Raw genomic sequence first — 13543 nt, forward strand, 5'->3', positions numbered from 1 at the left:
TGTGCCACTCCCAAGACACCCCGCGATTGTGACCTGAGGCTCTATTGGTCCTCTGGGCGCGGGGCACGCCGGGAGATGTAGTCTCTTCGGTCCAGATGCGGTTGCCGGGGGCAACGGTCCTTTCGGGTCAGAGTGTCCGGCGGAGAGCAGTGGGGGCCTCCGCGGATGGACATCCTGAGTGGAGGTTGGCAGGCCTAGCTGGACGGTGGCGGCGGGGCCTGGGAGAAGAGTGGCGGGGAAAGGAGACGCGCTCCGAGACTGAACTGGCAGGGCGACGGGAGGGCAACCCCTACCTGCGGGTCCCTGGTTTCCCTAGCTGGATTTACTAGGGAGTGTGGTCCAATGTGGATCGCTCCAGCCCTAGGGAAAAACCCCGGTGGTCTAAGGGACGTCAGTGTTCTCAAAGTTTGTTTATCTTTAACAGTTTTATTGAGGATCCACTTACATACCATACAGTTTATGCCTTTTAAGTGTACAACTCCATTATTTTTAGTAAACTTACCAAGTGTTGCAGCCATTACCATGATCCAGCTGTAGAACTCATCAGTTCAAGGAGATAGATGGATGCCTCTTGTCCCTTTGCAGTCCATCTCGGCTCCCACTCTCAGCCCCAGGTAACCACTGGTGTGTTTTCTGAATCTATAGATTTGTCTATTCTGGACAGCACTTATAAATGGAATCATGCAGTGTGAGGTATTTTACATCTGGCTACTTTCACTTAGTGTAATATGTTTGAGATGTATGCTATTATGTGTATTGGTATTTGTTCTTTCTTATTGTTAAATAGTATTTATGAGTGGGCTTCAGTTCTCATCCAGTCTCTAATTAATGGACATTTGGATTGTTTTCATTTTTTGTCTATTATGGATAATAACATGAATATTTGCATATATCTCATTTATCTTGGACCACATGGAGTGGAATTTCTGGATCATTTGGCAACTATGGTTAACCTTTTGAGGAGCTACCAGACTGTATCCTAAATTGTTGACTGCACCCTCCTCCCCTCCCAACAGTTTTATGAGGATTTCCGTTTCTTCACATCTTCACCAGTGCTTGTTATTATCTGTATTTTCTGTTTATAGCCATCCTAGTGGGTGTGAAGTGGGATCTCATGGTTGTTTTGATTTTCATTCCCTTAATGGCTAGTGATGTTGAACATTTTTTCATGGGCTTGTTGACTATTTGTGTGTCCTTTTTGGAGAAATGCCTGGTCACGAATAGACATTGACTTATTTTTAATGTTCAATTTATTTTTTAATTGTGTGTATTTTATACCTTTTTTAAAAATTAAATATTGATTTGAGAGGAGAGAGAGAGAGAGAGAGAAAGAGAAACATCAATTTGTTGTTCCACCCATCCATGCATTCAGATTGATTCTGTACTCACCACCACGACTGGGGATGGAACCTGAAACCTTAGCACATCTGGAGGATACTCTAACCAGCCAAGGCACCCAGCCAGTATTAATTGTGTGTATTTTAAATACGTCTGTTTTAGTCGTGGTAACATGTACATAACATAAAATTTACCATTTTAACTATTTTTCCATTGGCTTATTTTTAAACCTAGGGAAAAGAAAACCTGGCCTGGTGATGGGTGGGGCCTCCTCTCTGACTCACAGAATGGCCTAGGCTGAGTCATCTCCTGAGCCTCAGCTACAAAAATGTTAATAAAGTTAGCTGTTGAGACCTGGCTAGTGTGGCTCAGTGGACTGAGTGCTGGCCTGTGGACCAAGAAGTCACTGGTTAGATTCCCAGTTAGGGCATATGCCTGGGTTGTAGACCAGGTCCCCGGTTAGGGAGCGCATGGGGCCACTGATCAATGTTTCCTTTTCTTTCTCCCTTCCTTCCCCTCTCTCTAAGAAATAAATAAAATCTTAAAAAAAAAAAAAAAAAAGAAAAGAAAAAGATAGCTGTTGAATCCTGTCCAGGTGGCTCAGTTCATTGGAATGTTGTCCATACACCAAAAGGTTGTGAGTTCGATTCCTGGTCAGGGCACATACCTAGGTTGCAGGCTGGATCCCTGGTTGGGGGTCAGGGTATGTATGGGAGGCAACTGACTGATATTTCTCTCTCACATTGATGTCTCTGTCTCTCTTTAAAATCAATAAACATATCTTTGGGTGAGGATTAAGAAAAAATTGTTTAAAAAAATAATTGCTCCCATTGTTACAGTGCAGTATGGAGACGACACATGGTTCCGCATCGTATCTTTTCTGCCTCACCTGTTATTATGCTGGAGACTTTATTATGCACCCAGATCTCCCTCATTCCTTTTAATAGCTGCATAGCATTCCGTCATCTGAATGCCGTCTCCTGGGCTTTACCAGGCCTCTATAGATAGATGGGTTTGGTTTTTGATGAGTACAAACAACGCTGCCGTGACATTCCATGATATGTCTCTGCACATTTGAGAATGTAATTATAGGTAAATTCCCAGACATGGAATTTCTGGGTCATGAGATCTGTGAAGTTCACATTTTCATTGCTGTTGCCGAGTGTCTCACTAAAGGGCTGCAGCAAATACACACCTACCCACGCCATATTTTTCCACCTTTTTATATCTTTAAATATTTTGAAACCTTTGTAAGTCTTGCAGTGGGCTGTTTCTGTTCTTCAGGGACAAAGAGGAACTCAGAATATAATGAAAGCTCCAGCCCTTCCCCCCCAGAAAACTGTACACCAGCATGTGCACTCAACCTATGGCTGACATTTGGTGGGGGTGCTGTGTCCATCCATAGCCTTCCCCTCCTTCCAGGGCAGTGCTTCTCACACTTAAGTGAAATAATAATTTTTCTGGGGAGCTCAGATATATAAATTGTGTTTTTCTTTTTTTTTTTAATTTTAAAGATTTTATTTATTTTTAGGGAGACAGGAAGGGAGAGAAAGAGCAGTAGAGAAACATCAATGTGTGGTTGCCTCTCAGGCACCTCCAGCTGGGGACCCGGCCTGCAACCAAGGCATGTGCCCTGATTGGGAATTGAACTAGCAACCCTTTGGTTCACAGGCCAGCGCCTAATTCATTGAGCCACACCAGCCAGAGCTAGATTGTGTTTTAACAGCTTTTTGTGAGAGAACTGAGAACACCTGGGTAAAAGAGGAGCCCCGACTTGTGTGCAACTGGAGATCAGTACTCAGAGTAGAGAAGAGTAACTTGCAAGGCAGTGAAGCCCAGTTAAGAAGAGTGGGTTTTCTGGAATTGGACCTGAGCTTTGAATTTGGTTCAGGTGCTCACCAGCCAGGTGACCTTGGCTGGTGACCTAACTCATGGGGGCTTTTATTTCCTCCACCTCCTATATGAAAGGGGTGGGGGGGAATGGCAGTAACTTACTCACAGAGTTGCCTGAGACTTAAATGAGATAATGTAGCTCTGGGCAGAGTGCCGGGCACATTGCTGGAGCCTGAGAAATCCTGGCTCTTGTGTTCATATGTAATGTCTCATTTAAGACCTGGCACTGGACGGTAGTTCATTAAGTGGTACCAAGTGTCTGATCATTTTCCTTGTCGTCATCAGGCTTGAAGGAAGGTTCTGTGTGGCTAGGCTGCAAAGGGGGATTTGATCTCTCCTGGGGTGGTAGGAGACACTGAGAGATTTGAATGAATTATATGAACACCAGGTAGTCTTATAACTTTTCTTTCTTGCCTTCCTAGAATGGCTTCAACAAGAAAAAATAGCCATCCCATGCATGATATCTTTGGTGATTTCAGTGATATTTCCTTAGAAGATTCAAAGATGGAAAAAATGAGAAACCTGAAAATCAGTAGGAATCTTACCAAAAGAACTCCTGGTCATAGCAGATTTCTAAAAAGAAGCCAAACTATGGATGAAAACCACTTATCCCTGAAAGAGGATGCTGGCCGGGGGAGTGGGCCCTGGCTGTCCTCTGGTAGACCCCCACCCACAGCCTCAAATCTCAGGACCAGTGCTGCGCTCAGGAAGCTGGCCCAGATTGAGTCCAAGATCATAAATCGGAAGGTACAGCTGGACTTGTCTGACATGGAATCTGACCCGAAGACCTCCGAGGACAGTCTTCCCAGGAGAGCAGACGAAATTCCTCCCAGGAGCTCAATTGAGCCTCCTTCACAGAATGCACACACGCCCTCCCAGAAGCAGGCCTGGGAAATGCCTGTCCCCCGGAGCAGCATGCTGAGTGGGAAGAACAGTAGGTTTCTAAAGAAGACAGAGCCACCTGTTGAAAAGCTATCCCCTGAAGCCCATTTTGGGAAAGAGAGGAACTTTTCAATACCCGAAGAGAAAGAACCTACTAGAAAATTGGATTCTCCAGACAGTGATGAAGAGGAAATGAAGAAGTTGCTGGGAAGCTTCATGGAATCTTTTAGAGAAAAAGAAACATGCATGAATCAGGGTTTCACTCGCACCAGAGACAGTGAGAAAGAACAAACAGAACTATTCTTGGTAAGGTCTGCATGCATTTATTTTCAACAAAGCCTTTGCATTTGTACCTTTATGTCACAGTGCTAAAGACTTTAGATAGCAGCCATCACCCAGAAGATACCTGAGGAAAGGGTTTGACGAGGAAATGTTGGGTTTCAGACAGTCACAGCTACTGGCTGCAGGCCTCCTCTGAAAGGGATGGAATTTGGGTAGCTTTGCACTAATTGTAACTGTGTTTTGCACTAATTGTAACTGTGTACACCACAGGACAGCACTTTGTATGACTGATTGAACACCAGTAGTGATTAATGCCATGGGCAATCCAGCCTCTGTTATTTGTACCACACAGGAATCATTAACTTGGAAAGGCAGTATTTCCATTTTTTAATTTTTATTTATTTTTTTAAAAGATTTTATTTATTTATTTTTAGAGAAGGGAAGGGAGGGAGAAAGAAAGGGAGAGAAACATCAATGTGTGGTTGACACTCGGGTACCCTCAACAGGGGACCTGGCCCACAGCCCAGGCATGTGCCCTGACTGGGAATCAAACCAGTGACCCTGTGGTTCACAGGCCAGTGGTCAGTCCACTGAGCAACACTGCCACACCAGCCAGGATTGTATTTCCTTTTTTTTTTTTTTTTTAACTGAGATTAAATTCACATAAAATTAACTATCTTCAAACGAACAGTTCAGTGGCACTTTGTGTTTTCATGATGTTTTGTAACCAACACCTCTATCTAATCTCAGAACATTTTTATCACCTCCAAAGGAGTCTCTAGCTGTTAAATAATCACTCCCTCGTCCCCTGACAACCACTAATCTCCTTCTTGTTTCTATGGATTTGCCTGTTCTGGACATTTTATATAAATCAGACAACATGTAGCCATTTGTGTCTCTCTTCTCTCCCTCAGCATGGTGGTTTCAGGGTTCATCTACATTGTAGCCTGTGGCAGTGCTTTGTTCCTTTTCATGACTGAGTAATATTCCATTGTGTGGATGGACCACATTTTACTTATCCGTTCATCCCTTGATGGGGATTTTGGTTTTTTCTACCTTTTTGGCATTATGAATCCTGCCACTGTGAGCACTTGTGTACAAGTACCTGAGTCTCTGTTTTCAGTTATTTTGGGTATATTCCTCAGAGTAGAAATAGTGAGTCCAGTAGTAATTTTATGTTTAACTTATTGATGACCAAACTGCTTTCCACAGCAGCTGTGCCATTTTACATTCCCTCCAGCAGCACATGAGGGTTCCAGTTTCTCCACATCCTTGCCAATACTACTTTCTGTTTTTTGATAATAGCCATCCTAGTGGATGCTAGGTGTTGGAAAGGCTGAGTTTTACAGGGAAACTCTCAGCGTATTCATTTCGGTTCTTTGGAAGATCTGAGCTGTCATAGATCATGTACTCAGAGGCCTTCGTTTAGAAATGTGTAATTAACAGCATGTATTTGAAAGCAAAGTGATATTTCTGATTATTTTTGGAGTATTTCTAATTCCAACATTATCTTGTCTAAATATTGTACCTTGACTTCCAGAACTGAGGGGAGAGGAGAGAAAGGGCCGCTGAGGGATGAATATCTGATCCAGGAAGCCTTGGTGTCTTGCATCCTACTAGCCACATTGTCGAATGATAAGGACTTCTTTTTCACATGTTTGGTAATTCTGTTCCTTTAATTTCTGCAAAGTAGGATCAGATTCGAACTGAACCAAAACTCCTTTCACTATCCAGTGAGGAACTTCCTAGTCCAAAGCCACCCGGGACATCACATCTGCCAACCTTCCAGTCAGCAGACAGGACCCTTCGCAGAGTGCACTCAAGGGCGCGCTCCCCACAGACTCACATTCCAGGGGACACAGCGCTCAGCATAGTGTCGTCACTTTCCACCACCAGCAGTGGGTCCAAGTTGGTGCCCTCGAGGACAGCACATGGCAAGCTCTCATCCTCTCACATGAGGGGTGAGGCTGGGCCTGCGTGGGAGCCGCCCTCGGATGCCTCCGACAGCAGCCTACATGGTAACCCACTACCTGTGCAGAGGCGCCACCCCAAGGGTGAGGGAGGAAAAAGGGCCGCCAACAAAGCCCACCACTGCCACCTGTCCTCGTTAGGGTCAGAGAATGCAGTGGACAGGGTTTAGGCTATAGATATGAACTCCTTCTTGGGCCCCTCCAGGGGTGCCTGGCTGGTACTGGCCAGGATCCTGGGGCCTGAGGGGCTGGTAAGTGGGTAGCCCCACCGCTGGCCTGGAGGGGCCTCTCCTAGTGGCCAGACTCCACCCTCCGTCATCCACATGCAGTCTCCAGGGTGGGAGGCAGCTGGGAATGGTGAATCCAAGTCTGAATTTGGGGTCTGACATGCCCGGTGCAGACATCCTGTCCCCGCCGGTTGTTGGTTGTGCAGTCCTGGTCTTTCTTTGCCTCAGTTTCCTCATTTGTAAAGTGGGGCAGGGCCAGGTCAGTGAGATAATGCATGTGATGCGCCTCAGCTGGCCCTGCTTCACAATAAGCACGTGCATTTAAGGGTGGGCTGATGTGACAATAATGTTAGTTCTCAGTCAAGTGCTCAAGTCTGTAGTCTCCCTTGAGGCCTTTCCCTTGGGTCACCTGGGATGGCTCAGGTTAGAGGTTTTGTCCATGAGCACATGTTTGGACCTACCTGCCGTGTGAATTAAGGTGACAGTCAGTGTTAGAGGAGCTTGTCGGAGGGGTGAGCCCTCGGACCACAATGACAGGCTGGATTGGATCTGGTCTTGCAATAGGTGGGTGGGGAAGGGCACAGGATACAGCCCCTCAGCTGTTCTTTCCGAAGAAAATGGGCAGCTCGAGCTTCTTCTCTCGCCCACCTCCAGCTCTTGCTTCCTGCCTGGAATACCCTGCTAACAGTCCTTAGCACCCACGTCGTCGGGCCTTGCTGCTGGGCCAGCTGGCACGCCAAGTGTTCATTCAGTGTCAGCCCCTGTGTGCTTCACTTGCTTTAAATGAGAACGTAGGGTGCATCGGCTCAGCCTCACATCTGCCCCAGAGGCTGGCGTGTCCCTGCCCTCCCTCACACTTCGAGCTCACTTGTCACCAGGCACCCTTCACTGCATTGGGTTCATCTAGAGCTCATCTGTCTAAACCAGGGCCCAGGTGGCCCAGCGTTTGTTTTTATAAATACATTTTTATCCACACAGCCATGGTGGCTTTATACCATAAGGATGGCCCTGACTAGTTGGGACAGAAACAGTGTAGCCTGCAAGGACAAAAACATTTACCCTCTCTTCAGAGAGGAAGTATGCAGACTCTACACTAGCTTCCTGAGCACAGGGACAGCACACTTCCTCATCTTCCTGTCCCCAGCACGTTGCCTGCAGTGTGATGGTAAGCATTTATAGACTGCCTAAGTGAGTAAATATTGTCATGTTACATTTTTAATTACAGATTTTAGAGTAAATATTTTATCCCTTGATGATCTGGCTCCAGTTGTCAGTGAGAAATCAGACTTGGAACAGAAAGTAAGTACAACTATCTAATTTTCCATTGAAGGTCATTACATAGAAAGGCTTGCAACTGTGACACTTTATTTAGATGAGAGGCTCTTAACTGGTGAGGGGATGGGGCGGGGTGGGGGGGGTGATTGTGTCCCCAGGGGATACTTGGAGACATTTTTCAGTTGTCATGATTGGGGTTGGGTGTGCTACTGGTTTTGATTTGGTGGCGGCTAGGCTGGACGCTGCTCAGTGCCACTTCAAAGGGTGAAGTTACATAATACAGCAGACAATTAAAGTGGGTCCCACTTAAACTTCCCCATAGCAGTAGCTGCCTGACTTGTTCCAGGACCCCGTTGTGATTCCTGCCATATTAATGGCCACCTCACTATCAAAAGCACGTTTTAATAATCCACAATAAGGACACTTGAACAGATCTCACTTGTGTTCTCCCCTCACATACTCAGACCATCACTGTTAAGTGCAGCAGCCCCGGCTAAAGCATTTCAAGTATTCTGCTCAAATACTCTGCCTGTCCAAATCTAACGAAGGATCAGTGTGCACCCTTGCCTGCTGGGCGCCCAGGGATACCAAGCACCTCATTCCAAGGCAGTGGTATTTGGAGCATGTTCATCATTCGAAAACACTTCCCAATTAGCTCTGCTGTGCTTTGTTTCAGAAAGGTCAGAGGGAAAAGGCACCCCACAAAAGCTCCTGGACCTGGGGTCCCCCGACTGGAAGCGAGGTCTTGGAGCACTTGAGTGAGCCACTGGCCTCCTCTGCTGGGCCCCAGCATGCTCCCAGCCCGAGGCCTACGTCTGAGGAACCCACAGCCAGCATGATGGGCCTGGCTTATTCAGAAGATTTTGAAAAATCCCCAAGTTTGACAGCATCAGAGCCAATGACCCATTCTGGGGAGTCTCTGGACAGGACTTTGGCCACTTCGTCTGAACCCTCTGTAAGCCTGAAGATGGACCATGCCTCACCAACATGTGTGTCTCAGAACAAGTGGGCGCGGGATGTTACAGAAGCCATGGTGAAGGAGAAGGCTGTGCAGACCATCGAGCCTGCCTTCAGCTATCAGTGGGCGCAGGGTGAGCATGTGGCCTGGGGAGGCTTGTATAGGCCATGGCAGTGGTGACAGGCACTCAGGGTGTGCACTAAGGGCATCCTCGGAAGCGTGACAAGGAGCTCTAGGGTCCGGAGGTCTGGGTGTCATCGTTAACTAGCTGGGGGGGACCTTGGTGCCCTGGCTTTCTCTTCCACAGATGAGGGGCAGTTACCCTGGGTGTCCTCTTCGCTTCTGAGCTCTCAAACATTACGAAAGAGCCCAGAATTGGAGGCCAAGGCAGTGGGTCTCACCTGGGGGCATTCTGGGCCCAGGGGACACTGGCAAGGCCTGGAGCCATTTTTGACTGTGACAGCTGGGTGATAGTCTAGTGGGTGGAGGCCAGGAATGCTGCTCAACATAACAGTGCCCAGGGTGGCCCACCAAATGTCAGTGAGCCTGGGGACAGCGTTGAGACAGAAACTACCTTCTGGGACAGAGTGTCTGCAAGCGGCTCATGGGGCCCAGGGCAGGGTCTCTGGGGGCTGCGCACTGCCAGTCCAGCTGGTTGTCTCACTTTGGTGTGTTTGGTAGATTATCTTTTGGGGTGCAGGGGCCCCTTCTCATCATGCCTAGTGTGACTTTGCAGACATTTATCTTGTCCTCAGTGTTGGCTTTGGCCTTTCTGGGCAGAAAGTTTCCGTTCCTTTACACATTGTCTTGCTCCCTGTCTCGTCTAGATGACATCCTGGACTGTCCAAGGGGGTGTAATCCCCCCCCAGTTGGCTCATTTAGATTGGGGGGCTTAGCCATACAACAGCCACTGCTCTAAATCCTGCCACTCACCCCCTCCCCTTTCCCTTGGGACAATGGCAGGCATGGCAACCATTGGGCCAGCCCTGGGAGGTGCCTATGTGGACCCTGCACCCATCGCCAGTCACGTGGTCAGTGCGGATGCCATAGAAGGTAACAGCCCACCTTGGGGGTCCTTGCAGTGAAGTAGATGAATTTTACCTGCAAATTCCCACCCAGCCTTGGATGTGCAGCACCCCCTTTAGCGCTGGGTTTGGGGAATCCATTGGCAGGGATTATCATGGCCACAGTCAGCTGCGAGTTTCTAGGATCCTGGATAGCAGACTGAGTGTCCAGAAACCTTTGGTCTCTCTCACCCAAGGACACCAATGTCGGACACAGGAGGAAGGTTATAAATAACACACCTCTAAGCCCCTCCATCCAACAAGGCTATTTTTATTGTGTGTGTTCCTCTCTGAGCCTTTTAATCAAGAATCTGTATTTGTTTTTCCTCTGAAGACACTTAACCAGGATTTCGAGGCTGCCAGCCAGGTGGGCAGCCCTGGCTTCCTTGCTGAGTCTGAGGGAGTTACGGGGCCTACGGAGGCCCAGCCTGCCTGGGGTGGGTGGACGGCACTCAGCCATCACCTGAAAGCCTTTTCCTTAGGGAGCCCAGACTCTGCCAGGTCCCCACGGGGCTACTGATGGCTCTCATGACCCCAGCAAGGGTCCATCTAGTACCTTCTATTTTTTCCCCGTTTTAGTTTTCTTTTTTTAAAAGACGATATTAAAATATACTAATCATAACAAATGAAATGTTTATATGTTTAAGAAAATTTTTTAAAGCTTAACATTAACCTCAAAGATTTTCTCATGTGACTATATGGTTTTGGTAATGCTAATTTTAAAAAGATTTTATTTTTAGAGAGAGGGGAAGGGAGGGAGTGGGAGAGAAAATCCACGTGCAAGAGAAACCTTGATCGGTTGCCTCTTGCACGCCCCCAACAGGGGACCTGGCCCGCAACCCAGGCATGTGCCCTGACTGGGAATCAAACTGGCGACCTTTCAGTTTGCGGGACAATGCCCAGCCCACTGAGCCACACCTGTCAGGGCAATAATGATAATTTTTAACACTGCAGTTTTTATTTCTAATTGTATTTTTATTTACTTAAAATTTTGTTTTTATTTTAAATGTTTAAAAATGCATGTCAAATTTACCCTTTCTCATTTTTTTGAAGTATTTATTTTTTAAAAAGATTTTATTTATTTATTTTTAGAGAGAGGGGAAGGGAAGGAGGAAGAGAGGAAGAGAAACATCAATGTGTGGTTGCCTCTTGTGCATTCCCAACTGGGGACCTGGCCTGCAACCCAGGCACGTGCCCTGACTGCGGATTGAACTGACAACTCCTTGGTTCACAGGCTGGCACTCAATCCACGGAGCCACACCAGCCAGGGCTCTTTCTCATTTTTAAGTGAATTGTTCAGTAGTATCAAGATTTACATCGAGCCGTTGCACTTTTGGGTGTCAATTTACTAACCTTTCTTTGTGTTGGATGTGGAAATAAAGACTTCCATTTCTGCCAAGAGCTGAGCATTCTAGACATATCAGTAGAAGGCAGTTCATTTACTAGAGACAGACACTAAATAAGCAAGACCTTCACTACTTCCCAAGGTAGCATCACTTCTGGAAAGTATCCAGACATAGCTGAAGGGGTGGGGCCCAGAGCAGTTACTCCTGACGGGATGGAGGCACTGGTGGGGGAGTGGGCCCAGCGGCCGCTTAGTAACTCAGTGCTGGGGCAGCCCTGACAGCTTACAGCCCAGCTGTGTTCGCTCTCAATGACATGCTGAAGCAGCAGCTGAGCCTAACGCAGCAGTTCATCGAGGCCACCCGGCACCTGCATGGGTCCCTCCTGCAGTCCCTGGACCGAGATGTGTTCCACTACCACACCTTGGAGGAAGCCAAAAAGGTGACTGCAGCACTGCTATCCCTTCCTGGGACAGGGAGGGCAGGCAGGGCTCTTGACTGTGGGGACAGCACTCAGCCCCGGGTGGCAGGGCCCAGGCACCTTTTGTCCTATCAAAAGGAATCTCTTCTCTCCTTGTCCACGTGTGGGGTGGGGGACAGCCAGCCCGCCTTGTGCTGAGGGTGGTGCAGCTGAGTGACCTTGGACCAAAAATGACTTCGGTGAGGGGTGCTGTGTCCCTCCAGACTGTTGCCCAGCACCACCCAGCTGGGGTTGCTCTTCTGTCCCAAGGGGTAAAGCTCAAGGGATGTCACACTCACCTTTTCCCTCTGAAAGTTTTTGTCTGAATATATAAAATGTGTTATTTTATAAAAACACTGTTACAGAGATGTGTAACTTATAAAGTCCTTTGTAATTTCAGACATAACTGTTACCAGCTTGATATATTCTTTAATTTTTATATGAAATATGAACTACAGTATTCCCTCACTTATCACAGTTATTACGTTCCAGACCCCTCCGCAAAGTAGGAACCTTACATTTATTCTACACTCTTAAACCTATATAACTTTAACTACATATACAGTACCGCAAAATCCTGCAATATAGCAAAAAATCTGCGATAAATAAATATAATATTGTTAAAAATCCTGTGATACAGTGAGGCTGCGATAAGTGAACTGCGATACAGCAAGGGACTACTGTATATTGCATTACATTTCATGTTATACAATATATAAACTATATTACAATGTAAAGTATATATAATTTCTTTATAGAAATGGCATACTACATGAACTGTTCTGTATTTTTATCATTTACCAGTATTTCAGTATGTTTCTAAAAAATGACTTTTAAAAAACAGCCACAATACCATTATCATACCAAACCCAATTAACTTTTCTTCATATCACTGGATATCCAGGGTTCAGATTTCCACTCGTCTCATAAATATTGAACATTTTATTCCTATTTTTTCATCAGGATCCAGACACAGTTTGTACACCAAGATTGTCTTCTTTTTAGCCTCCTAATCAGGAGCAGTGGTGCTCTGCCGTGAGCAGCATCTGACCCCCAAGGCTGTGGCTACCCAGGTGTTGGCAGCAGGGTGGTCCACTGGGGACCCACATTAAGAACCACTGCTCTGCAGTCCCCCTTTCCATCTTGCTTTCTTGCAGTTCAATTGTTGAAGAAAACAGGTTGTCTGACAGTATCCCACATTCTGGACTTTGCTGAATACACCCCTGCGGGGCCTGTTTGTGCCTCTGCTGGATGGCCATGTCAGCAGGATGCAGGCTGAAGTGATCTGATCACGTCGCCAACCTGCAGTCCACCATGGCTCCTCGCTGCCTGCTCTGGACCGGCGTCCTGGGAGGGACACCCAAGCTCTTCCAACCCCTGTCACTCATCCTTTCAGACTCAGCCAGTTAGCCAGGGCTCCTCTCTTCTGTTTCCACAGCATTATCACATGGCATACAGTCATTTTGGTCAGCCTGACCAGAAACTGCTGGGGACAGGCACTGTCTTCAGCACCCAAAGCCCCAGTAGGTTAAGGCCCTTGTGGTGACATGTCTGTCTGTCCTCTGCCCCACAGTACATCAGGCACCACAGGCCCGCCCAGCTGACCATGGAGGACGCTCTGAAGGAGGTGAAGGAGGAGCTGTGAGCACCAGGTGAGGCTAGACTTGTGGGTCTGATCTAAGGAGCTGGTCCAGTACTCCAGCCATGACACCTTAGTGTCCAGGGCACATTCAATGTCAGAGATGGGCAGGTGACACCCAGGACTTAGACCTGAGTGAAATGCCAGCTGCAGTCTTTTTCTAGCTGAGCAGTTGATCCCTCCCAGCCCCCACCTCCTCAGTGTGACCAGCA

The 13543-nt window shown here is 47.2% G+C and overlaps 1 protein-coding gene across 2 annotated transcripts in view; it reads left to right on the plus strand.

The window, feature by feature from the left end:
* Positions 1–162: 162 nt before the first annotated feature.
* CUNH19orf44 (chromosome unknown C19orf44 homolog) overlaps positions 163–13543 on the plus strand; it is a 17397-nt gene continuing 4016 nt past the window's right edge. Inside the window, exons 1-8 of one of the 2 annotated variants that reach the window (XM_090289879.1) lie at positions 163–614; positions 3654–4419; positions 6089–6413; positions 7818–7891; positions 8544–8958; positions 9789–9878; positions 11508–11674; positions 13266–13344. In XM_090289879.1, the coding sequence (XP_090146005.1) occupies positions 565–614; positions 3654–4419; positions 6089–6413; positions 7818–7891; positions 8544–8958; positions 9789–9878; positions 11508–11674; positions 13266–13337 (1959 nt within the window). In that variant the 5' untranslated portion in view covers positions 163–564 and the 3' untranslated portion in view covers positions 13338–13344. Of the gene's footprint in view, positions 615–3653; positions 4420–6088; positions 6414–7817; positions 7892–8543; positions 8959–9788; positions 9879–10981; positions 11184–11507; positions 11675–13265; positions 13345–13543 lie in introns of those variants that run through there. The other variant, XM_090289880.1, reaches the window with a different exon arrangement.

Source organism: Furipterus horrens, unplaced genomic scaffold (genome assembly GCF_987537825.1).
Source record: "Furipterus horrens unplaced genomic scaffold, mFurHor1.1.pri manual_scaffold_10, whole genome shotgun sequence".
NCBI classification, from domain to species: domain Eukaryota; kingdom Metazoa; phylum Chordata; class Mammalia; order Chiroptera; family Furipteridae; genus Furipterus; species Furipterus horrens.